This window comes from Thalassophryne amazonica, chromosome 19, assembly GCF_902500255.1.
Source record: "Thalassophryne amazonica chromosome 19, fThaAma1.1, whole genome shotgun sequence".
In the NCBI taxonomy this organism is placed as follows: Eukaryota; Metazoa; Chordata; class Actinopteri; order Batrachoidiformes; family Batrachoididae; genus Thalassophryne; species Thalassophryne amazonica.
The window spans coordinates 56887429-56914227 of record NC_047121.1 but is presented as its reverse complement, the minus strand read 5'-3'; the positions used below and the strand labels follow the sequence as shown (position 1 = coordinate 56914227).

Here is a 26799-nt window from a genome sequence, read left to right as displayed (position 1 = left end):
TGTGAACAGACCATACTTCTGATCTTGACAGATGTGCAATCATAGTTTTAGAACAGCAAATCCTTTATCTGTTGCATGCTGGGATACAGTGTGGGCAGGGGGGAGGGGCTCCGCATAATACACCTTTTTACAGTTTCCTTGGTCCCCCTTGCTAAATACATTTCTCACATTCCAGTGGCTCCATTCAGTGTAGAAAAGTGCAAGGAGAGACTCACGCCGCCATCCTCCTCATGGCGACGACGCACAAACACAACCACCTGAAACACGGCGGGACAAACATGGTAGAACAATGGCCTCATTGTCCCGTTTTACAGGTAGCCAAGAGCGGATCAGTACAGCTCGTAGCTGTAGGTTCGAACTGCTCTGGGGCTCGTTCACAAAATGATTTGTGAGCGTTCAGATTGCAAGGCAGAGTCCTGTTGCTATGGCTACAGTTAGTGAATATATTAATTATCAATAACCTGGTCAATTATTTATGATTAGTTAATCATTACAAGTAATGAAGATGTTTTAACAACGTTAAGCAGTGTACCATTGATCTGTAATTATCGTTAACCTGTTAACCAGTCAGTTATGTAACACGGTTTATGGTGCATCCAGAAAGTATTCACAGTGCTGCACTTTTTCCACATTTTTTCATGTTACAGCCTTTTTCCAAAATGGATGAAATTTATTTTCCCCTCAAAATTCTACACACAATACCCTGTAATGACAATGTGAAAAAGTTTTTTTTTAGATTTTTGCAAATATATATAATCTAAATCACACGTACATAAGTATTCACAGCCTTGCCATGAAGCTCAAAATTGAGCTCAGGTGCCTCCTGTTTTCCACTGATCATCCTTGAGATGTTTCTACAGCTTAATTGGAGTCCACCTGCAGTAAATTCAGTGATTGGACATGATTTGGAAAGACACACCTGTCTACATATAAGGTCCCACAGCTGACAGTCAGAGCACAAACCAAGCATGAAGTCAAAGGAATTGTCTGTAGACCTCAGAGACAGGATTGTCTTGAAGCACAAATCTGGGGAAGGGTACAGAAAAACCTCTGCTGCTTTGAAGGTCCCAATGAGTACAGTGGCCTCCATCATCCATAAATGGAAGAAATTTGGATGCACCAGGACTCTTCCTAGAGCTGGCCGCCCACCTAAACTGAGTGAACGGGGGAGAACCTTAGTCAGGGAGGTGACCAAGAACCTGATGGTCAGTCTGTCAGAGTTCCAGCATTCCTCTGTGGAGAGAGGAGAACCTTCCAGAAGAACAACCATCTCTGCAGCAATCCATCAATCAGGCCTGTATGGTAGAGTGGCCAGATGGAAGCCACTCCTTAGTTAATGGCACATGGCAGCCCACCAGGAGTTTGACAAAAGACACCTGAAGGACTCTCAGACCACAAGAAATAAAATTCTCTGTTCTGATAAGACAAAGATTGAACTCTTTGGTGTGAATGCCAGGTGTCATGTTTGGAGGAAACCAGGCACCATCCCTACAGTGAAGCATGGTGGTGGCAGCATCATGCTGTGGGGATGTTTTTAGCAGCAGGAACTGGGAGACTAGTCAGGATTGAGGGAAAGCTGAATGCAGCAATGCGCAGAGACATCCTGGATGACAACCTGCTCCAGAGCGCTCTTGACCTCAGACGGGAGCAACGGTTCATCTTTCAGCGGGACAATGACCCTAAGCTCACAGCCAAGTAATCAAAGAGTGGCTTCAGGACAACTCTGTGAATGTCCTTGAGTGGCCCAGCCAGAGCCCAGACCTGAATCCGAATGAACATCTCTGGAGAGATCTGAAAATGGCTGTGTACCAACGCTCCCCATCCATCCTGATGGAGCTTGAGAGGTGCTGCTGAGAGGAATGGACCAAACTGCCCAAAGATAGTGCACCAAGAGTGTGCCATCATATTCAAGAAGACTTGAGGCTGTAATTGCTACAAAAGGTGCATCAAGAAGGTATTGAGCAAAGGGTGTGAAAAACTTATGTACATATGATTTCTTAGTTTTTTATTTTAAGCAATTTGCAAAAAAAAAAAAAAAAAAAAAAACTTATTCATGTTGTCATTATGGGGTGTTGTGAGACTTTTGAGGGAAGAAAATGAGTTAACCATTTTGGAATAAAGCTGTAACATAAAATGTGGAAAAAGTGAAGCACTGTGAATACTTTCTAGATGTACTGTAGTTCAACCTTTTTACTCAGATTTAAAAAAAAAAAAAAGCTACATTTACCCATAAATCCCCTTAAAACAAGTACAAATTCATCTTTATCTGGTTTGAACCAATTCAAACTCTTAATCCAGGTTAATCAATTTAACTGAACTGCTCATATCTGGTTTAACATCAGATTAAAGAGGTTTAAAAACAGCACAATAAACTAGTCCTTCATCAAGAACAGTTTTAAACCAGTTGCAACCTGATTTTTGCCATTTAAACCAGTTTACTTCCCTGCTAGTTAGAACTTTTCAATAGATAATAAGACATTTATTTAGTTTAAATTGTTTTTTAAGCTGTTTTAAAATAACTTTAAACTGGTTATCCTGGGTGCACAATATTCTAAAAAGAGTTGTCTGACTCATATTTAGCTGGATCCAGTTTACTGAAAAAAAAAAAAAAAAAACAGATCCAAACCACCTCATCAATAATTCCTCCAGATTGAAATCAGGTTAACGTAGTGTTCCTCTTGATCCTGTTCCAGCTGTGTACGATAAATATCAATCAGTTATCACCATAGCTGACCATAGTTTTGATATAAATCAGTGGCTCAACTAATTGTTTGTCTTGACTGAACAAAAGACAAACCAGATGACTTTTCCTGCCTTGTGGACGCTCACAAACCTGGTGGTTCCTGCAAATGGGTCCCGATCTCCCTAAATACGAACAGAGCTTGTCGAGTAGAAATGCGATTGTCATGTGAATAGTCTCAAAATCTCATGTTGCAAATCTTAGCTCGCGTATTCCAAATCTGATGAAATGAACCCCCAATCTGAAGTAGAGTCGACGGGGAAAAAAAAAAAGGAACCGACTTGTCTGTGGGAAGACGTGGCAATTTAAGAGACTGCAGCCTTCGTAAGACACACGACTCTTTCAACCGCACATGAAAAACGGTTTAAATAGAATATCTATTTACAATAAATATACACATAGTAAGAAATAGCAGCCTAGACAATAGTGTTGAGACTATACGCATGCTAAAATCAAGTGCTTCTCTATGTCTGATGTCACAAAGAGCTTTCTACATATTAAAACACAGTTACAGTAACTCGATTTGCACAGAGAAAATGAACAGACAGCCCCAAAACCAGTGAGTACCAAGATTGCTCATCAAGACGCCGTGTCTTTCAAGCTCCCCGAAATCAGAAGTAGACCCACAGTAAACCAAGTCAAACTAATAAATAATTGTGATCAAGTCTTTCAGGACAGAGTTGACAAATATAACAAACCTTTTAGTGCTACGCCCCTGTTAGGAATCCATACAGCAACTATGTGAAATGTTTTCAGCAAAAAAGATACTTTCACGGTACCACCGAAGGCTTCGGCTACAGAAACATCAGTAGTCGCTCACACACATAAACACAAAGAAGACACGACATCACGATGGACATGAACCGTTAAAGAAATAAAAACAGTAGACTCAGCTGAATGAGGAGCAGAATTCAGGTGTGCACACAAATAACTAATGTGTGCTTTCTTAATGTGTGTGCACGCGTTGCTAATTTGCACTGTTAATTTACTGATTTATGCACACAACGTACTATTACTTTATGTGCACTCTTTAATTTATGCTCTTCAATTAGTTATTCATATGCACAGATTAATAAATTTATGATCATGAATTAGTGATCTGTGTGCAGATTACTAAATCTATGATCTTGAATTAGTCATACTTGTGCACATATTACTAAATTTATTATCTTGGATTAGTAATTATTGTGCACAGTACTTAATTTTTGATCTTGGATTAGTCATTCAGGTGCACAAATTACTGATTTTTTTTAGATTAATGTATGCATAGAAAGTACTAAGTCTTCCTATCAAGTGAATAATTTGTATGGACAGTACTTTGTACTCTTGATTTACTAATTGGTGATTACTTAAAAGTGCTGGAATTGGTAATTATTGTGCAAGAATCACAAATTTGTGTTTTTGAATTAATTTATACACTGTGCTTTTGAATTACAATTTTTTATACACAAATTACCATTATCAAATTATTTTCAGTATTTCGTATTAATACATACACATGTTCATGAAGCCACAGATTTGAAGACAAATTTTAGTGAGAATTCTAATTATTACTAATTATTATTTACACATTTATTTTTGAACATCCTCATCAAAATCAGTGTTTTTTTTTTTAATTCAAGAAAATAACTTTAAGTACTGTGTGTTGATAATTACTCATTCTAAAGCCTGAGTAATACTTAAGGCCAAATTGTTCACATGAGAGGGTGGATGCTTTAGTAATTTGTGCACATAAATGATTAACTCCAGAGTGTGCATTAGTAATTTGATTCTGTTGTTTAATTGATATCCCAAATTAATTAATGCATGAAGACAAATCACGAGAAAGCTTTGCATAATATTTGAGTATAGATATTAAATCAAGAACAAAAACTAGTCATTTGTTGACAATAATTAAATTACCAAATAAATAAAACCTCCTTAATGCTTGTGCACGTTAATAATGGCCCACTTTAATAATTTCCTCAGAAAACATTAATTCCACAGTATGAATTGGTGATTTGTGTGTATTATTATTGGAGAGCATAAATTAAGTAATTCGTTCACACAAATTATGAATTTAAGAAGAAATATTTTGTAATTTTGTGTGCAAAGTATGATAACCTGTGCACTTGAGCACACATCAGTAATTTATGCACCTAAATGCCAATTTCCCACCAATAACTCCACAGAATGTTTTAGGAGCCACTGATGAAGAAACAGCACCACCGATGGACACCAACAGTACTCCATCCTTAGTCAAGACTCAAAGTACTGAATCCTCCTCCTGCCTGCTGAGGGTTTGTTCTGAATACAGAGGCAAGTTAATGTCAAGAGTCTGTGTTCCACCACAATCACTCAATAAACAATGAATTAATGGGAGTGTAATTTACACACTTCCAGTACATTCTTCATTACCGCCATCAGTACCTGGTATGTGAAGAGCGTGTATTGTGTAGTTTCTAAGTACACATGGTGCATTATTCATAATTTCAGTAGGCACTGATGTAACAGGTGTTAGTTATCTGAAGCTTTGTTTTTAATCTACATACCCTCTCTGAGTCACACCATCAGGGTTTAAACAGAACATTTTCAGACATTAGTAACTAATATGCTGACGTTGCGCCTCGTGCAAAGAAATCATGATATGACGGTATTTTGCCTCCCATTAAATTTAAACAAAACCAAAGAAAAATCTACAAAAAACAAAAGACAGTTTGTCCTTGAGTAGTCAAACGTTAATCGATTTTGCTGCCTTATGAAAGTTTACTTGTTCACGTCTACACAAATACTGAAATAAATAATGTAAGAGTTTTTTTTATAATATATTGCTACAATGGGATGGTTCTGTTCTCCCACGCGCACAAAAACTCACTCAGATGATTGTATGAACTTATATTTAACTTCAGCTGTCACCGTCTGCGAACAGCGCATCGACTCGCAGATAAACAAGTGCATTATGTCGTTTGTTCACAGCAGGCTTGTTTTGACTAACCACAGCGCGGTGCAGGCGACGGCACACGTTTAAGATGCTACACCTTCAACTTGTGAACAATGCCACATAGGGTTGAATCCCGCAACAAACTGCAGGTGTTGGCAGAAGGTTCAGTAGTATTACTCGGAGTATGAAAAGTCATTCTTTCAGGCGCGCGCGGCACCGTGAGAGGTGTTTTTATCCGATGGCGAGAGTCTTGACAAGGCCGCAGTGAAACTTCCTGATGTGGCGGTAGAGGTCCCCAGACTGAGTGAAGCGCCGCTCGCACCACTTACAAGCGTGAGGCTTCTCACGCGTGTGCACCACGGCGTGCCGACTCAAGTTATGGGAGTACTGGAAGCTCTTGCCGCACTGGCCGCAGGTGTATGGCTTCTCTCCAGAGTGCGTGCGCTCGTGGCGCTTAAGCGTGTACATGCAGGAGAAGGTCTTGTTGCACTGCATGCAGGTGGGGACCGAGCCGTCGGGGGACAGCTTGGAGCGAGCGCCGTCCTTCTCGCGGAAGTGCGAGCTGAGGTGCAGCTGCAGCACGTGGGGGCTGGGGAAGACTTTGCTGCACAGGGGGCACACGCACACCTGTTGCCCCGGGGGCAGGAGCACCCCGCTGGAGGTGGAGATGTCCGAGGAGGCCAAGTCGTCATCCTCCTCCTCCTCCTCGCTGCCGGGGCGCCCTCCCTCCCTCTGCAGGCCTCCCCCTCATCCATCAGGTCCTCCTCCTGGGAGAGCAGGGCGGCTGTGGAGCTGTTGTTGCCTGGGAAGAGGGCAGCGAACCCTGTCACCACTGAGCTCCTGGCACTATTCCCAAAGCGCTGGCTCTCAGGGCTCATCGGCTCACTGTCCTCCTGCTCTGACAGCAAGTCGTGTTCGTCTTTAACAAGTGGCTCAGTGCCCTGCTGCTGGCTGTCGAGGGCCAGCTGTCCCGAGACGTAGGAGGGGTGTAAGGGATCTCTGCTCGACAGAGGCTTGAAAGATAAATCCAGTGCACAGTCCATGTCATCTGAAGCCCGGGACCTCTGGGACAGCGAAACGGTGGAACTACTGACATCAGCTTTTGTTTTTCCAGCTGTTTGGACGCAGGGCTCGGCCTTTGCTGACACATAATTGACACCGACAAGGTCCGGGGACCTGCCAGAGTGACCGTTCGCCTTCTGCCGGCCCTGCGCAGGCCGATCACACTCCGTGACAGCCGGCCTGACTTCGCTGTTGTCCATGTCAAACTCTTCTGCAGGGGGGCCCCGTGAGGCCCCTGAGACGGCATGTGCGCCTGTCGCCGGCAGAGCTGCTTACTGTGCAGCTCGCCGTCTGAGGAGACCTCCCTGTCCAGGCAGCTCAGTCCCAAACTCTCGCCCATCTTTTCATCCAGCGAGGACAACTCCTTGTCTTTGAGCTTACCTTTACACACTTTCACGATGTTGTACATGTGGAGGTAACTGGCTGCTGCCAGAACGTCCTCCACAGGCAGAGTGCCGAATTCCAGCTTCCCCTCATACATAAATTCAAGAAGCAGACTGAAAGCCGGGGCTGTCACAATGTCACTGTTGAGATGCACAACGTCCCTTTTGTCTAGCTGGTCCCTGTAGAAGAGATGGAAGTACATGCTGCAGGAGGCCAGCACGGCTCTGTGTGCTTTGAACTGAGCCTCGCCGACGAGAACAGTGCAGTCACAGAGGAAACCTTGGTGACGCTGCTGACTCAGACACTGCAGCAACTGGCGGCTATGGTCTGGGAACTCCATTCTTCCTTCATAACCTGACGAGAAACAGGAAAAACTGGATCAGCCGAACAGTGTCAGGCAGAGCAGCAAATAAAGGCTGAAAAAAAAAAAAAAAAAAGAATGTGGCGGCCGCCGTGCACGTTCTGTTCAAACATTAGGAAATCTTTGCAAAGTTTAAAAACATTTTCAGCTCCACACAGACCCACCTGTCCTCTGTCCATCCGTCCTTAACAGATTTAACCTGCCGCTGTGGACGCCGCGCAAATAAACCAGATATTGTTAAAAAAATGATCACAGAGCCACATCTGACAAAATATCTACTCACCTCCTTCTTGAATCTGTTTGGGTTTTTAAAATGTCCTGCACGTTTTAGAGGAACTAACTAGATGAGTCCTCAGAGGGCTCATACCTCCGCCAAGACTGAATAATCCTAGAAATCTGCATTAGAATTAACAGCATTATGATCAGTGTGTGACCAGGTCTGGATCCGGATCTGCACAAATATCTCAGTTGGTGATCAGCGAAATCATATTTGGCAAAATTATCTCAATGAAAAACAATTTCACATCTCACAAAGTAAAAGAAAGAAATGAATAATCCTAAATGTAACAAGATATTTCTTCTTTTATGTTTCATTTTAATCAGATTAAACCTTTTTTAATTATTCAAAAATATCACAAAATAATAAACTGCTCATCTTGGTTTTTCCACACTTACTGTAATGTTTTATTTTCTGTCTTATTGCAGAGTAGCATAAGAAGTCTTAAAATGATCCAGAATACAAGTGCTGGGATTCTGAATTAGGACATTTGATCACATTAGTCTCGTGTTCACTTCCCGTCACTGTGAGGGCAGATTTTAAAGTTCTGCTTCCAACATATAATAAAATCATCAGTGGTTGTATGGTCCCTGAACTTGTTGAACCTTATGTGCCCCTACGGTCTCAGGGTGCTGCTTGCTTTATGATCCTATAGGGTAAGGAAGAAGTCAGCGGATTGTGGAGTTCCTGTATTGTGCTCTCTGCTGCCTGTCCACGAGACAGATTCTGATGCATCCTTTAAATCCGGACTGAAAATGTCAGTTTCCGCTATTTCTGACGAGTAAGTGGTCTTATTTTCTTCTTATCATTATTATAGCTCCAGACATACACGAAGAACATCTACGTTATTACAACAATTTTTTGTAGAAGTTGGTGAAAAAAAAAAAACATCTAAAAAAGATTGTTAAAAAATACACAATCTGCATACAGATCCAATTTCACACCACAACTGATTTGTTATGTCCCCTAATTAAGACTGATAATGGTGTTCAACTTTATGGAGAACACCTGGAAGGTTTACAGTAAAATTATCAAAAATTTTCAAATCAGGTCCCATTTCACACAAGAGCGGCAACAAAACGATCCAGAGTCCACATCTGGACCTGGGTCACCTTCTAAATCTACCGGCTTCCTGCTGTGGCTCATGGAGATCGGCTGAGAAGTTTTGCAGTGTTCCTGCTGACAGACAAACTGTCCTCCTCATAGGAGGCGAGTTTACACGTCAGGAACTTGAAAAACCGAAATTAGATTCCGGTTAGTGCAGATCTGCTGCGCGTGCGCGCGCACACCTTTTTAAATATATATTTTTATTTATTCTTGCGTTTCCTAAACGTGACGCACACCCACGGCACGCAGACACAGCGGCGGCGCAGCGCGTGATCGCGCAGCGCACGGTGCGTAAAGTGCGGCTGTGCGGAGTCAGCTGCTGTGACATCACCGCGGCGCAAGCAAAGCTCCAGCTGTGCCCGCACCCCCCCCCCCCCAAAAAAAAACTACACTAAACTTTTAAATTATTAAATATTTAACCAAGATTACAACTTTTTTCTTTTTGTCTCCGAAGAAAACCGCAGCCGTTGGGGATCGAACGCGGTGCGGCCGTTTTACGCACAAAAACTGAGAAAATGAGTCATTAAAGTGATTAATTCAGATCATAAAATCAACAGCGACAAACAAAAATCACCTCAGCTGGAGCGGTTACCAAAGTTTGGTCAGGTTTTGTGCGCAGACTGTTTTGCAGCAGAAGTGGGAGCGCGGAGGGCCGAGAGCGCGGGGGACCGAGCTCCGCGTCCGCGCGCGGCGCTCCAACTCACAGCCGAGCCCCCGCAACAACTTTGGTAAAGAATAAAAACACTCACACTGGCTCCTTCCGGCGCGTCGTCGTTTCTCCTACAAACGCTGACGTCCTCTCTTGTGGCTCCAGATGTTGGCGGCTCCGCGGCGGTTCTGGAGCTTGTGTCCGAGCCCGGACGGCAGGCTGCACTCAAGCGCTGCTGTGTGTGGCAGGCAGGTTGATAACGACGTCAGTCTCGCGAGATCAACCGGCGCAGCGCCGTATAGTACCGCGAGAATTCACACAGCGGCAGCAGGCAGCAGATGACGCTGTTTATTCTGGAAACCTGTCCTGAAAGGGCTGCTCCGCGGGGGAGGAGCCACCGATGATTGACAGCACCTTCAGTTTTTTTGAAATCTGCAAATTCACAGCCAGTGAATTTGTGTCCAGTGTCCAGCCAAACAGTGTCCAGCCTGTTTGTGCCGCGTTCTTTAAGATGTTTTCTGAAGATAATAGTTTGATAATGTGGGCCTGACGTGCAAAACACATTTTAAATAAATCAACAGAAATCACGATATTTATTTATCAAGAAGCATTTTTGAAAACATCACAAACTGTTGTTTGAGAACACACAATATTTTACAAAACATACAAAACACCAGTGTTTTATAATAGCATCAGTTTACAAAAGACACCATTTTACAAATTAATTGCTTTACAATCACATTTTACAAAACAGCACCAATTCACAAATACAGTAACATTTTACAAATAATGGTGCTTTACAGTGACAGAATTTTACAAAACACATCACTTTACAAAATAATGTTGTATAATTACAACACCACCTTTTTGCAAAATGCCATTTCACATAAATAGAAACATTTTACAAGAAACAAGAGTATTTCACAGACAGAATTTTGCAAAACAGTGCAGTTTTACAAAGAGTGTTTTTTTTAACACACAGCATTTTACAAACAATATTTTACAAAACACAACAGTATTTTAGAAACAGTGTTTAAAAACGCACAGGCAGTGATGGTGGGCAAGTGGTTAGTTCGTTTGGTTTCAGTGCAGAAGGTTTAAGGTTCGAACCCCACCTCTTCCACATTTCTCCATGTAATGTGGGGTTGTGTCAGCAAGGGCATCCGGTGTAAAATTTGTGTCAAATCAATATGCTGATCTGATGTGGTGACCCTGAGTGAAATAAGGGAACACCTGAAGGAACCTACTATTTAAAAAAACACACAACAGCAACTCACATTCATGACATTTCATAAAACAGCAAAAGTTTTGCACATGTAATAAAATTTCAAAATCATAACAGAATCCAGTTGTCGGTGTAGATTCTGAGTTCTTGGTGACAGTGTTCAGGTGGATTTTGCATTTTCTGAGTTGCTATTTTGATGTGTAAAATGCTGTTTTGTAGCACTTCAGACCTGCGTCACATTTCATCTTGTGACAGACTGGCGTTCTGTCCAGGGTGAACCTGCCTCTTGCCCTGTGACCGGCCGCTAGCACAGACTCCAGCTCCAGCGTGACCCTTAATTGGAATAAGCAGGCATTGAAAATGAATGAATTAATTTGATATTGGTTAAAAACAGTATATTTTATTTGTTAGAGTTGTTGAAATCTTTTAAAGTGTAATCAGGTCCCCTGTCACACAGCTGTAGGTGTGGCTTTGTTTCTTTACATCACAGCTGTTACTCCTCACTGACTACAGGAACATTTAGAAAAGTCACAAATCTCTTTAAGGTTTGACTCAGGATGAGTTTCCTGCCTGATGTGTGTGTTATGTAGCTGGCGGAGCCGATGGTGGTGGCGCTCTAAAGAATCAGGATCGGGAGGTTGCAGCTGCTCACCCTCCTCCTGTTCCTCCCTGCGCTCCTCGACGGCCTGCGCCACCTTTGCCCTGAGTTCCAGCGTGTGTGTTTTGAAAGGACCATTTGCAGCCTCCCGACACACAGTGAAGTAGCATTGTGGCAGAAGACAGCAGCCTCTCGTTGGACGTGGGCCACTGGCCAGAATTCTTCTCAGCTTTGCTTTTTTATGATATGAGTCTCGCTGTTACACAAGATGCTACTTTGGATGTGGATTGTCAAAATGAGGCACTGTTCTCTTCACATGTCCTTAATGTCCAGACTATGGTGGTCGATCGACTTATGATATAATTGAACTCCTTTTCTGTTTTGTTTTGCATGTTTGACCATTTCTTTTTATATTAGTTTGGCTGAAGCAGATGGTCGCCCCCCTGAGTCTGGTCTGCTTGAGGTGTTTTCCTCAAAAATGCCTCAGGGGGTTCTTCATTACCACTATTGCCACTGTGCTTGCTCAGAGGGGGTTGGTAAAGTTAGATCATACCCTTGTGATGTGCTTTGGGGCAACTTACAGTTATGTTCATAAGTTTACATACCCTGGCAGAATTTTTGACCTTTGGCCATTTTTCAGAGAATATCAATGATAACACAAAAACTTTTTTTCCCTTCATGGTTAGTGGTTGTGTGAAGCCATTTATTGTCAAGCAACTGTGTTTGCTCTTTTTCAATCATAATGACCACAGAAACTACCCAAATGACCCTGATCAGAAGTTTACATACCCTGGTGATTTTGGCCTGATGACATGCACACAAGTTGACAAAAGCAGGTTTGAATGGCTACTAAGGGTAACCATCCTCACCTGTGATCTGTTTGCTTGTAATCAGTGTGTGTATAAAAAGGTCAGTGTGTTTCTGGGCTCCTGACAGACCCTTGTATCTTTCATCCAGTGCTGCACTGATATTTCTGGTTTCTGAGTCATAGAAAAAGCGAAATAATTGTCAAAGAATCTATGGAAAGAATATGTAATGTAAAAAAAACAGGAAAGGGATAAAAAACATCAAAGAACTGAGAATGCCCATCATCAGTGTTAAAACTCTAAGAAGTGGAGAATGAGGGATGCCGTTGAAACCAAACCACAGTCAGGTAGACCAACAATAATTTCAGCAACAACTGCCAGGAAAAATGTTTGGGATGCAATGAAAAACCCACAGATAACTTCAACTGAAAAGCAGGACTCTCTGAAAAAAGAGGTGTGGCTGTTTCAAGATGTACAATAAGTAGGCACTTGAAGAAAAATGGGCTGCATGGTTGGGTCCCTAGAACAAAGATATTACTACGCAAATGCCACAAAGTATCCCAATTGCAATATGCCAAACAGCACAGAACAAAGTGATTTGGAGTGATAAGACCATAATTTATCTTTTTGGCCACAACCATAAATGTTATATTTGGAGAGGAGTCAACAAGGCTTGCGATGAAAGGTTCACTCTTCCTATTGTGAAGCATGGAGGTGGATCGCTGATGTTTTTGGGATGTGTGAGCTACAAAGGCACAGGAAATTTGGTCAAAATTGATGGCAGGAGAAATGCAGCATGTTATCAGAAAATACTGGAGCAAAATTTGAACCCATCAGCCCGGAAGTTGCACGTGGGACGTACTTGGACATTCCAACATGACAATGATCCAAAAGGCCAAGTCGACCTGTCACTGGCTACAGAAGAATAAAGTGAAGGTTCTGGAGTGGCCATCTCATTCTCCTGAGCTCCATATCATTGAGCCCTTCTGGGAGATCACAAATGTGCAGTTCATGCGAGACAGCCCAGGAATTTACAGGAACTGCAGGCTTTTGCCAAGAAGAATGGGCAGCTTTATCATCAGAGAAAATAACGAGCCTCATCCACAACAACCACAAAAGTACTGGGGTATGTAAACTTTTGATCAGCATCATTTGGGTAGTTTTTGCTGTCATATGATTTAAACAGAGTAAACACAGTTGTTTGACAGTAAATGGTTTCACAGAACCACTAACCATGAGTGAAAAAGTTTTTGTGTTGCCATTCATATTCTCTGAAAAATGGCCAAAAAATCTAAAATTTTGGCAGTGTATGTAAACTTATGAGCACAACTGTATGTTGTGATTTGGTGCTATATAAATAACATAAACTGAACTTGTTTTAGGGGCTATGTTATAGGGAATATTTGCCTGTTTTTTATTCCCCCACCCAGTGAAAGTTGGGGAGCATTATATTACACCCCATCCGTCAATCCAGGCATCCATATGTAAACTTTTTATTTCCACACAATAACTAAAGAACACCTTATCTGATTGAAACCCATTTCTTGGTGGTGTATTGAGGAAGGATGGATTAAGGTTCTCCCCATCCCACCTCATGGGAAAATAAAAAGAAAATCTACAGCCTTTTTTCCTGTATTCAAGGCAATCTGGGAAACTAAATCCTGACTCTGTAGTCATTGTTTATAATACACGACTTTTATTATAAATGCTAGAATGATTCAATTTTGCATGCAGCAGCGTTCATTAAACAGCTTTTGTTTGTGCATAACATTTCTTACGTTTTATCACACTGCTGATCAGTGGCTGACCCTGCCCCCCCACAATCCGCCACTGGGATAAAGGCCCAGTCACCCACAGCAGTGCACTTACGAAAAGTCCTACCGAGACTGTTTCCACAAGGGTTACTCTTGTCTTCATGTCTTATTTGGGATCTGTGTAACACGGTTTAGGTAATCCAGGAGGCTTTTTTTATTATTGTTCTCCATTGGGCTCCACACAAAAGACAGAGGTTGTTGTTGGAGAACCTTTCCAGAGGCTGATGCCTTTAGCAGCGAAGGTCAGGTCGGGGTGCACAAACTCTACCAGCCTGATCACAGAGGTCCTTCCAACAGATAATATAATAATCCTAATCCATATGCTCGCATTCCACCAGGACCATCATATTTTAGTCTCCAGATACCTGAATCCATTTAGGATAGATGATTTAAACTGTGATATTGGTTGTTGTAGGTACTCCAGAAGGAATTCTGGCTGCTCAGATCTTATTGGGCCATATCTTAAATTAGAGTGTCCATGCAGGAGGTGCGGTGTGGATAAGAATAGGACTGATGGTGTTTTCCTGGCCTTCCAGGCCAGCAGAGGAGGGGTGTTCACAGAGCCGGACAAAGCAGCGGTTGTGCCGGGAGACTGTGGCCTCAGAGAGGGAGGCTCAGCACGCTGAAGGTTCTCACACATAGAAAAAGATAGAAAAGAGAATATGAGAGGGAGGAGGGGGGAGGAGAGAGAGAGAGAGAGAGAGAGGAGAGAGAAACACTTCCTGGAGGTTCATTCTTCCTCTCTGCCATCATCAATGGCATTCCCCCCTGACCCTCTCCTCTGTCAGACAAACAAAGGAGCCCACATTCCAGTGGAGTCTGACCGGCCAACCAGCACACCATCCAGCCACCGCGCTCCCCGCTGGACCCGAGCTGACATCAGGGATGAGGTTCACACACACACACACACACACGCACGCACGCACGTGCACGCACGCACCACACACACACACACACACACACACACAGTCTTCATTCTTCAGCTGCAGGTCGGGGTATAAATCAGCACAAATTTTGGCACATCAGATGGCAGCAGTGTTCCAGATCTGACTTTGTTTATCCTTGTTTGTTTTTTAAGCCTGTGTGTGTGTTTTTGTTTTTCTCTCTGGAATCTGTTTTTACCTTTTTGTAGTCATTTTCAGTTCTTGAAGCGTCTTTATTTTTGGTGTTGTATAAATTTGAGTTATTTGTGTTAGGTGTTGCGATGGCTCCTGGCAGCTGTGTGTGTCAGAAGAACCAGCGGTCCAGAGCGTTGTGTTCGCAGTGTGACCGTCACACATGTGCCACGTGCACTCGCCAGTGTTCCAGCTGCGCCAACGTTTGCTGCTCAGTCTGCACAGTCATAGAGTACGTTTACAAAAAAAAAACCTCTTAAATGTGTGTGTGTGAGACGGAGGCCAGCAGGAGTCGCTGTGCATGTGGTGGTCAACTTGCCTCACTCTGCCAACAGCCGAAGTATTCGCCCAGGTTTTAGCCGACTGACCAGGTCGTGAGATCTCATGCCGAGGGGAGCGAGTGGGAGGAAGTCGATACAAAGCCGAGTAAGCCGTTAAACGTGAAACTTCAAAAAAATGCAGTGGTCTGAAGTTTGTCAATGGTCACACAGGCACTGTGGTGACATTTGGATTTTGTTCAGAATATTTTTAAGGACTATCTTTTAAACTAAAGTAACATAATTTTCAGGAGTAACTAAAGTGCTCCACAGTGAGGCGCAGACGTGAAGGTGTATGAATAAAGTACAGGTAGATTTATAGAAAGTGTTGAGTGGAAATGAGGTTCAGGACCAAAGTTTACAGCCACCGCAAACATGATTTAAAAACTCTGCCATGCAACATTAAAGGAACGATCTGAAATCCAGAATGTCGAAATGTTTTTTACCACCTAAACCCTGAAATGTGAAGATTGGATGCTTCTTATTGAAAAATTTTCTATGGGCTATTATACCACCTGCAAACAAACAAGGCGAAAAAGAGAATGTCATAAGCCTACGTCTTAACGTCCACCACTTGCAGCTAACGTGCAAACACAGCATTAACATGTTTAGTCCGCGTTTACAAAAGCACGAGCCCAGAACGGAGGCGTTGCTAGATTGAAGTTTAACGGAGGTTTAATTGTGAAATAATAACGATGCAGAGCGATTGAAAGCTGTCTTGGCGGCTTCCTTCGTGCCTGCAGGTGGTGAGTACTAAACGTATTACGATGGATTTATATTTTCCTCCACGAATTCTTAAGTGTAAATTTATGAGTTAGTTTCTATGATTAGCTGCAGGTTCTTTGACTTGTCAAACTGTTTTTTTCTCCCTGTATCTTATTATTTTTTATTTTTGGCTCTTTTCCAGTTACAGTGGCCGTTATGATGAAGTTATCTGCTCTGGATGCAAAACGTAAAAGACCAAAGGATCAGATCGGCCTTGATGCTCAAAGATTTTATTGCCTTCAAGATGAGACTGAGACTACATTTTAAATGTTTTTAAAACTGTGATCCATATATCTGCTTGTACATATGTATCATACGTCTAGGTGACTGAAATAAATTTGAACACTTTTTTATATATAATCTGATGTCAGTCAATTGCTTCTGTCAAGAATACATGTCTGAATATGCCGTATTTTAAATTATAAGCCACAGGAAGGTGAAAAACTAGATAGGTCCTTTACAGAGCAGGTACCTGAACTACGGTGCAAAACCCTGGTGTGCGTCGTCTTGTTGAGGAGGTAATTTCAGGCTGTTGCTGCTTCTGAGGCAGATTTGATTGATAGAAGCTCCCACTGAGGTCAGAGGACCTCCCTGTAGAGTTTTAATGACCGAAGTATCTTGGGGTCTTGTTCACAAGTTGGAGTGTGATTGATGGATTGGGGCTATGTCTGATGTTTGCGGACTCTGTAATGGACCGTCATGGTGAAGAAGGAGTAGAGCCAGAAGGCGAGGCTCTTAATTTACCAGTTGATTTATGCTCCTGTCCTCATCACAGATGATAGACTTTGGGTAATGACTGAAAGATTAAGGTTGCGGACACATGAGGCAGAAATGAGATTCCTCCATCGGGTATCTGGGCTTAAACCCTGGACCGGGTGAGAAGCTCAACTATCCGGGAAGAACTGAATAGAGCTGCTGCTGCTTTGCATCAGAAGGAAATGGAGGTGGTTCCACCATCCGGTGAGGCTGCCCCCTGGTAATCTCCCTAGAGAGATCTTTCAGGCATGTCCAGCTGGGAGGAGGCCCTAGGATCTGTTGAAGGAATTATATTGCTCAGCTAGCTTGGGAATGCCTCAGGATCCCCTAGGAAGAGGATCAAGACTTGGCCGAGGATGGGGAAGTATGGGATGAGCTGTTTTGTCTGTCACTGCGGCCTGGACAAATGGCAGAAAATGAATGAAATGATATTGTCCCAATACATAACGGAAAGATCCAAATAAAACTTCTAGCATATCGTAGGGTTGAGGGGCACCGCTGGTAGCCACCAGTATGAGGAAGAGCATCAATGTAAAAACTGATCCATACAGGATTCCTTGTGATGACCCTGAGGCTTGCAAGAGCACTGAGGTCTTAGGAATGTCTTAAATATCAGGCAGTCTAGAGGAGGTCCTTGGCGTGAGATGAGCAAAAACCTGATGGCCGCTATCTGAGCTGCAGGGAGCTGGTGAGGCACTTCCAAGATAAAGGGTAAACCACAGTCAACTTGATGTTCTTCCTCAGACACTTGAACCAACCAGAGGTTCGGGAAAAGGCTTTTTCATCCTGCGAAGCTTCTGTACAGACTCACAAAGTTGTTTCTTCCCCGTCAAACTAAGATCAGTGACTATTGGTCCCCTGTTTGAGGCACCGTCTAAGCTAATAGCCTGCAGAGGTTGGTGAAGTCTGAGGCTCACGCTTCAGTAGTTTTTCTTCAGGCCTAATCCCAGATCACAGACGATGCATCTCCAATGCACAAAAGACCTTTGACCTCAGTGTTTTTGTGTTGGTACAAGTTACTGTGAACAAATGTCATCTGGCAGATTCACCTCAGCAACCCCAAAATAGTATCTTCCCTGACTGAATTATCTCTTGTACCCTCTGAATTTTCATATTTCGTTCATGGAGTGGTCATCATATTTAGCTGACCTCCTGTGGCACCCTAACAGATTCATTAACACCAGGATCCTCGGGTATAAAGACTTGTGTGGATTCCGGACTGAAACTGGCTTAAGCAGAAAAAATATCCCGATGTATCAAGTGTGCGTATGCGTGGATCTAAGCACATTCCGTTTGTTTGTACCAGCCTACTGAACATGGAATTGAGTGCACATGCCGATGTACCGCTTCCTCTCCATGCCCCTATTTAATATGCAGATTCATGTAAATAGGCCCTGAGACGTGGGATTCCCGTCTGTCCAATAATTCCAAATGAACACGGAAAAGAATTATACCGAACTGTGAGCTACAGATGACTGGAAATGACATGGAGACATGCATGGATAGTTTAGTTGGTACCCTGTCAAATGGAATAAAAATGAAATAAGTTGGTGGGAGTGTGTGTGTGTGTCTGTGTGTAAGGCCGTAAGCGCAGTGAGCTCAGCAGCAGGCACACACAATGCAGTTTAAACAAATGACCATGCGCCGTGGCTGACTCTGACATTCAAACTTTACACGTTTATTTGACAAATACTGAACATGAGACAATTGGGGGCTTGTTAACCTCCACAGCTCTAGTTTCACAATCAAGGAAAAAATACATAATAATAAAAAAAAAACATTTGAATGCACACATGCCCAAATGTGCCCGCGCTGGTTTTTGTTTGGCACAATTGCATGAATAAACTACTCATTAAGCAGCCACCCATAGCGCACTGTGCCAGCTTCAAGCCTGTTCCCAACCCAACCCAATGCATTTGAGCGTCACATATGATTTGAACATTGATGGAAAGATGAACAAAAATTACTTCATGCACCACATTCTGTAAGCCTTTATAAGATAAACATGAACTGAAAATGAAGTTTGTCATGAAGCATTTTTTTTTTTGTTGTTTTGTTTTTTTAATTGACAGGCTGCAAATATACTTATGTCATTACCTATTAACAAAAACATTCATCATGTGATGTCGCCTTTATAGCGATATGTGTGCAGTCAAAAGCTTCTGATTACATCAGGGAAACCGGCTCTCGCTGCAAATTGCGCTTTAATGTTGGAAAGTGATGTACCTGTGATGACATTTGGATCATTGTGTTCCACACAGGTGGCATCCCTTACCAAAAAGTAGTACATGCAAGTATGTTTTCAAGTATACTTCCAGTTTACTTTTATGTACTTATCAATACTATTTTTTGGTAATGGATGGCTCCAGCTCCAAGGTTGACTGGCACACTCCTGACTGATCAGCCAGCTCCCGATGGAATGCCCCTGTTGCCAGGAAGCCCAGCCTGGTCACACCTGTGTGGGCACAGACAACCCCTATCTCCTCACTGTATTGCACTCAGTTGCACACAGTTGTGCGCACAATTCCAGTAACAGTGGCCTTGGAAATCGAAATCAGCTTATGAGCCAATTATCATCATTTGCAAGTAAATCTCATGTTCCCTGAATACACACTCACCTCACATTGCACCATTTGCGAGATCCTCTAACAACACTAACTCAGCCATTGTTAGTTTCTTTGTCCTCATCACTTTGCGTGTGCTTTTATATCCACCCATAAAACTGTAGACACGTGGGTGTGTTAATTGTTCATCGGTGTGTCTCTGTTGTGCACATCACTGATGACTTCTTGTTTTCATACTATTAACAGTCCCAGCATCACCTCTATGTGTCACCAGTGGACCAAACGTGCGTAGGCCAGCCATGAAGTTGGTGTTGCGCACTGCATATTTCCACGGTCATTTCACTTTTGATACATCTGGACGTTAGCATGGAGACGGATGGACGCTATGTTTTTGTGCGTATGCACGCTTTGTACATGAGGCCGCTGGAGATCCTGAAGCTGATTATCACTAACAGTTGATGAGTTCTCAATGGATCACATTCCCACCAAGTTTCTTCAAAGCTGTTTCTTTGTTGATGATGCATGACTTGTTTTGGGAGATAAGGAATGGTTACGCATCAGTACTCAGGACGGTTCTGTGGGGTGGCGGTGTGCAGGGGCACAGCGCTGGCACACACGCCCACTGACTGATGTTGATTAATCCTGTTAATGGCAAGGAAACATTTTGGAGCTATAAAACAGGCTTTGATCAAATCATGGAATTGTTTGAACTGTCATGAGGTACCTTCAGCAGTAGAGGGCAGCATCTTCACTCAGTAGATGTCTCCACATCCTGTGTTACGTTCTGTCTGCCAATGGAGCACTTTTATATCCTTTAGTTTTATTTTTCCTGTGCCGTGATAATGAAATTCCACTCCAGCCAGTCTGGTCTGACCTTGAGAATCTGCTATCCAATTTATTTATTAAAACAAGAAAGCCAGAGGTTAAACAGAACTGGGCCTTCACAGCAGAGAATTTGGCAACAATTTTGCCTGCTGGACATGACCTTGAGGCACAGTGGCCACTTTCTTGGCTGGAGACGCTTTCAGAGTCAGGCTTTGGACCCTGAAATAGTGAAGTCCTGTCCAATGCTTTATGGGTATCAATCACAGAATGTGGTGTTGCAGCTACTGGATGAGTGCACTTCCTCCTGCTTATTGTAAATGAGCCCGTGTTGAGTCACGCCCCTGCTCAGCAGGCCGGTTGTGGTCTTAGGGGAGTTGTGCAGTTGGTGTCCGAGGACAGCGTTTGCTTTCTGGCTGAGTGAACAGACAGCTGCTGCTGACTGAGGCGTCAAGTTGTCTGCTTGTTTCTTGATAAGGTTGAGCGTGCATACGTCAACGCTATTGGCTTTCATGATCACGTAACCGCTGTACTTTGGGAGGTTACAAGATGATTCGTGTTTATGAGGAGGATTATCCAAATCAGACTCTGTGAAACATGCTGAAGTGATCATGCATCCTGGGACATTTTTACTTGTCCAAGAACAACGGAGTGGTGGGTAAAAAGATGAGATGATGCAGTCTAGCGAGCAGCAGCAGGCGGGACAAGATGTTATGGAGTCAGCGTTAAGTCTCACCCTCGAGACCTTTCCACCCTCAAACAAACTTTCGACTGTTCGAACTGTGTTTTTGCCTCTTCCTGACTAGTTGGGGTAGATGACGGGTGAGGTCAGACAGGCGTCTCCGTGGACTATGATGTATGCCGATGACTGTGATCTGTATTGAGAGCAGAGAGCAGGTTGAGATGAGCCTGGAGAGGTGGCGATATACTCTGGAGAGAAGGAGAATGAAAGTCAGTAGGAGTAAGTCAAGTCATGTACTGGTGCCACACTTCGCTGTATCCATGACACCGAGGAACCATCTTGGATCCCGGATGGTGAACACCTAGGCAGCCATCCAGTCCATCCTCAATTCTCGAAAGCAGCCACATCCAACATGGATGGCCCCTTGGCCTTCTCCAGCCACTGAGGTCCTCAACACTCGTGAACCTATATGCTGGATCATGCATGGAGAAACATGTCACATGGCCAAAATAATGATGCTCCTTCACCATAAAAGTGATGCTCCTCATTTTAATCTAAGTAACCGCTCATTTGGTACAAAGTCATTCCAGCAGTACCCAAGGATCCTCTGAAGAGACCTGGCACAAAAGACATCCAGTTGTCCCTTAGGTTCCTGGTTAGTGTGCAAGTCTCACAGTCAGACAGGAAGCACCAGGACCCTAAAGACTTGGAGCTTCAGTGTCCTGCAAAGATATCAGCATCACCAAGCACCTCTAGCTAGTGACCTTAAAGATTGACAACTCAAGAATGTCACTGATGAGATAAGTGAATGTCTCTGAAACACTTTCACCACATACAGATACACTTCTGAGGGCCAAGTCCAGGAAGTCATTAAAAGCCTGGATGTCAGTCTTGATCCGAGACAACGGCAAAGCCAGACACTCTGATTCCTCACTCAGCTTCACAAATGCTGCACTCAGAGTCCACTGATTCCACAAAGATCACAGCATCATCCTCAAAGTCAGGGTCAGCAGACTTTTCCTCAACAACAAAAGCACGCAAGTCGCTGGTTTCCACAACCCGACCCAAAACCCAGTCTGACGCCCAGCCCGTGCAAGAACTGAACGGTGACTCTCTGTGTGTGTGTGTGTGTGTGTGTGTGTGTGTGTGTGTGTGTGTGTGTGTGTGTGTGTGTGTGTGTGTGTGTGTGTGTGTGTGTGTGATGTGTGGATGTGTAGGTGTGGTGAAGGAGGACATGCTGGTGGTTCATGTGGCAGAAGAATCTGTAGAAGACAGGATGGAGATAGATGATGTGCTGTAGTAACCCCTACAGAGGGGGCAGCCCAGAAGTCCTGAAAAGTCTGGCTGAAATCTTGTCTGAGCTGCTTTTCTGTTTGTCCTCAAGAGTTAATTTTTAGATCTTTGACTTCTTATGAGATCAAGCTCTTTGTTTGGACATTTCATTTAATTTATCAATCCAGAATCCATTTCTTGACCTGGATCATATTAAGGACGATGACCTGCAGACCCCGCCCCTCCCCCCGCCCTGCTCGTCCGGTGGTGACTGTTTAATCATCATGTTCAGTGTCTTCTCTGCTTGTGACATTACCATCTTTCGAAATAAAAGAGTGCAGCTGTTGAGTTTGTTTAGCATGTCTCCATCCATGACACCTGAAGGAGTGAGTTCAGGCACTGCTTTCCCAGCATGCACCCTGTCTCACGTTGGGTCGCTGTTTGGGATGAGGGGTCACGACAGGAGGTCATGTGGTTTTGTCTTTTGGGGACCAGCTGTGGTGAGCGTGTGATGCTGCTGCTAAAAATACATGAGTGTGAGTAAGTGACAGCTGTACAGTGGACAAGGACACGCTGTCAGAGGCGCTCCAAAAAAGGCTCCACAGTCTGCACTCCGGCTCCGAGGTACAGCTCGGGATTTTAAGCCATCGCCAGAAACAAATTAATTACACATGATCTCTGCAGAATTACTGAGAGGAAGAAATCATTAGGTTTGGGTGTTTACGTGTGGATTATGGATCATTTATTTTTCACGGAGAGGTCGGTTTGTCAATAACTGACCTCAGAGTCACACAGAACCCGTGACGAACAACTGACAGTTCAGTGTCTGTTAGTGACGCGTTCATCGAAATAAAACTACAAATGCTCCCGTGCTAACACCAGGATTCTTAATGTCTGGATGCGTGTGCTCTGAGTGCCTTTCTAGTTAAGAACCTGAGATGTGGTTGAATGTAGATACATACATACTCACCGGCCACTTTATTAGGTACACCTATTAAATGCAACTCAGTGCATTTAGGCATCGAGATGTGGTGAAGATGACTTGTAGTCCATGAGCCAGTCGTCAGTTTTGACCTAATCAGTACCACTTAAAGGGAAGAAACAACACTTAGAATCTAGCCTACCCAGGTAGGGGACAATGAAGAATAACACAGAGGTCAAACTATAAAAATGCTCCAATCATGTTGAAAACTATATCCCATTACTTGTCTGATCATAACAATTCCAAAAAGGTATAGTTTGGACTATCTATGATGGAATGTTCTGGAGTTATGGGGTAAAAACAGCAAAAATGGTGACAAATGTCAGGTTCAGTTTGTACAGGGGTCAAAAGTTAAAGTTGCGCCAATTTCAGTAAAAAATGATGGAAATTATTGGTTGAAATAAAAGGATTTAAAAATGGAATAGTTTTGACTGTGTTGAAAGGTCAACATCCATTGAATTCTATGACATGTGACATATGTTACCCTGTAACATGAAAACTAATCATGACAGATGGCACGAACTATACCTTATTAGAACCCCATTAACCCAAATAATAATTTGCATATTTTTTACTGAAATTAGAAAACTTTAACTTTCTGACCCCTGTACAAACTGAACTTGACCTTTGTCACCATTTCTGCTGTTTTTACCCCATAACTCCAGAACATTCCAACATACACTCAACAAAAATATAAACGCAACACTTTTGGTTTTGCTCCCATTTTGTATGAGATGAACTCAAAGATCTAAAACTTTTTCCACATACACAATATCACCATTTCCCTCAAATATTGTTCACAAACCAGTCTAAATCTGTGATAGTGAGCATTTCTCCTTTGCTGAGATAATCCATCCCACCTCACTGGTGTGCCATACCAAGATGCTGATTAGACACCATGATTAGTGCACAGGTGTGCCTTAGACTGTCCACAATAAAAGGCCACTCTGAAAGGTGCAGTTTTGTTTTATTGGGGGGGGGGGGGATACCAGTCAGTATCTGGTGTGACCACCAATTGCCTCATGCAGTGCAACACATCTCCTTCGCATAGAGTTGATCAGGTTGTCAATTGTGGTCTGTGGAATGTTGGTCCACTCCTCTTCAATGGCTGTGCGAAGTTGCTGGATATTGGCAGGAACTGGTACACGCTGTCGTATACGCCGGTCCAGAGCATCCCAAACATGCTCAATGGGTGACATGTCCGGTGAGTATGCCGGCCATGAAAGAACTGGGACATTTTCAGCTTCCAAGAATTGTGTACAGATCCTTGCAACATGGGGCCGTGCATTATCCTGCCGCAACATGAGGTGATGTTCTTGGATGTATGGCACAACAATGGGCCTCAGGATATTGTCACAGTATCTCTGTGCATTCAAAATGCCATCAATAAAATGCACCTTTGTTCTTCGTCCATAACAGACGCCTGCCCATACCATAACCCCACCGCCACCATGGGCCACTCGATCCACAACATTGACATCAGAAAACCGCTCACCCACACGACGCCACACACGCTGTCTGCCATCTGCCCTGGACAGTGTGAACCGGGATTCATCCGTGAAGAGAACACCTCTCCAACGTGCCAAACACCAGCGAATGTGAGCATTTGCCCACTCAAGTCGGTTACGACAACAAACTGGAGTCAGGTCGAGACCCCGATGAGGACGACCGAGCATGCAGATGAGCTTCCCTGAGACGGTTTCTGACAGTTTGTGCAGAAATTCTTTGGTTATGCAAACCGATTGTTTCAGCAGCTGTCCGAGTGGCTGGTCTCAGACGATCTTGGAGGTGAACATGCTGGATGTGGAGGTCCTGGGCTGGTGTGGTTACACGTGGTCTGCGGTTGTGAGGCTGGTTGGATGTACTGCCAAATTCTCTGAAACGCCTTTGGAGACGGCTTATGGTAGAGAAATGAACATTCAATACACGAGCAACAGCTCTGGTTGACATTCCTGCTGTCAGCATGCCAATTGCATGCTGCCTCAAATCTTGCGACATCTGTGGCATTGTGCTGTGTGATAAAACTGCACCTTTCAGAGTGGCCTTTTATTGTGGACAGTCTAAGGCTCACTTGTGCTCTAATCATGGTGTCTAATCAGCATCTTGATATGGCACACCTGTGAGGTGGGATGGATTATCTCAGCAAAGGAGAAGTGCTCACTATCACAGATTTAGACTGGTTTGTGAACAATATTTGAGGGAAATGGCGATATTGTGTATGTGGAAAAAGTTTTAGATCTTTGAGTTCATCTCATACAAAATGGGAGCAAAACCAAAAGTGTTGCGGACACTGAAGGTAAGACTCTTGCTTTAACAGTCAATTTATGCTCTCATCGTGACCCGTAGATGGTCATGACCTGCCATCCCTGGTTCTCAAGACCAGGCACCTAAGTGGCTCTACTCTACTCTTCTATTCTACTCTTCTTTTTTTTTTTTTAGATATACCTTAGTATACACTAGTAGAGTTCTACTTTAGAATTGGAATATATTATAGAAGACATACCTTACTGAATTTTCATGAACTTTGGGAAATGTGGAAAAAGTTTTAGATCTTTGAGTTCATCTCATACAAAATGGGAGCAAAACCAAAAGTGTTGCGTTTATATTTTTGTTGAGTGTACATAGTCCAAACTATACCTTTTTGGAATCATTATGATCAGACAAGCAACGTAATATAGTTTTCAACATGATTGGAGAATTTTTAAAGTTTGACCTCTGTGTAATTCTTCATTGATCCCTACCTGGCTACAGCTACCACCCTGGGATGGCTATCATACATGTTTGTGTAGTTCATGATACACTGAGGCTGGATTCTAAGTGTCGTTTCTTCCCCTTAAGTGGTACCGAAAACCTGCTTGGCCCATGGATTATTACTGAAGTTCAAACCGAGCATCAGAAAGGGGTTTCAAATGACTGAAAATGGCGTGGTTGTTGGTTCCAGACGGGCTTGTCTGAGTGTTTCAGAAACTGCTGCTCTGCTGGGATTTTCATGCACAACCATCTTTAAGGTTTACAGAGAATGGTCTGAAAAAGAGAAGATATCCAGTGAGCAGCAGGTTCAAGACACACACGTCTTCAAACGCTTAACCAAGATTTGGTCACAGGGGCTTGAGCCTATCCCAGCAGTCATAGAGCGTGAGGCGGGTTCACCCTGAATAGGACGCCAGTCCTTCACAGGGCCACAAAGACAAACACATTCACACTTACGGACAGTTTAAAGTCTCCAGTCCACGTAACCTGCATATCTTTGGATATGGGAGAAAGCCCATGTCGCAGATCAAATGGTCCCCCCTAAAAATCGGTCCGCCCGGCCTCCACTGCGCATGCGTCATCAGTCTCTTCACTCAAAGCGATCAAATGGATTAATGTGATTATTAACCATCAGATGACAAAGTAAAACCTCTTAAATCATTCTAAAGTCAGTTTTAAGCAGAAACAAGGTGACATTCTGTGACGCTTTGAAATGACCAACGCGCAGTGAACACAGCAGCTAGCAGCCTGTGTAGTTGCGTTGCTCTGATCACTTCCTCCGTCTTTTCTGATGAAATAATGCTGAATTTATGTGGAAGTGATTGTTGTAC

At 43.4% G+C, this 26799-nt stretch overlaps 1 protein-coding gene and 2 long non-coding RNA genes across 3 annotated transcripts; 2 read left to right on the top strand and 1 right to left on the bottom strand.

Annotated features, from left to right (window-relative positions):
- The first annotated feature begins 384 nt into the window (after nucleotides 1–384).
- LOC117532193 lies at nucleotides 385–18531 on the top strand. Its single transcript, XR_004566806.1, has 3 exons — nucleotides 385–518; nucleotides 6566–6568; nucleotides 18521–18531. It is a non-coding gene; the product is annotated as an uncharacterized LOC117532193 (long non-coding RNA).
- Nucleotides 5892–9652, bottom strand: LOC117532189 (zinc finger and BTB domain-containing protein 18.2-like). The gene is given in 4 exon segments (XM_034195494.1): nucleotides 5892–6406; nucleotides 6409–6948; nucleotides 6951–7460; nucleotides 9601–9652. Coding segments are annotated over 3 exon segments (1551 nt in total). The 5' UTR covers nucleotides 7447–7460; nucleotides 9601–9652.
- LOC117532192 lies at nucleotides 15076–16496 on the top strand. The gene is made up of 2 exons (XR_004566805.1): nucleotides 15076–15290; nucleotides 16283–16496. It is a non-coding gene; the product is annotated as an uncharacterized LOC117532192 (long non-coding RNA).
- Nucleotides 18532–26799: the final 8268 nt, after the last annotated feature.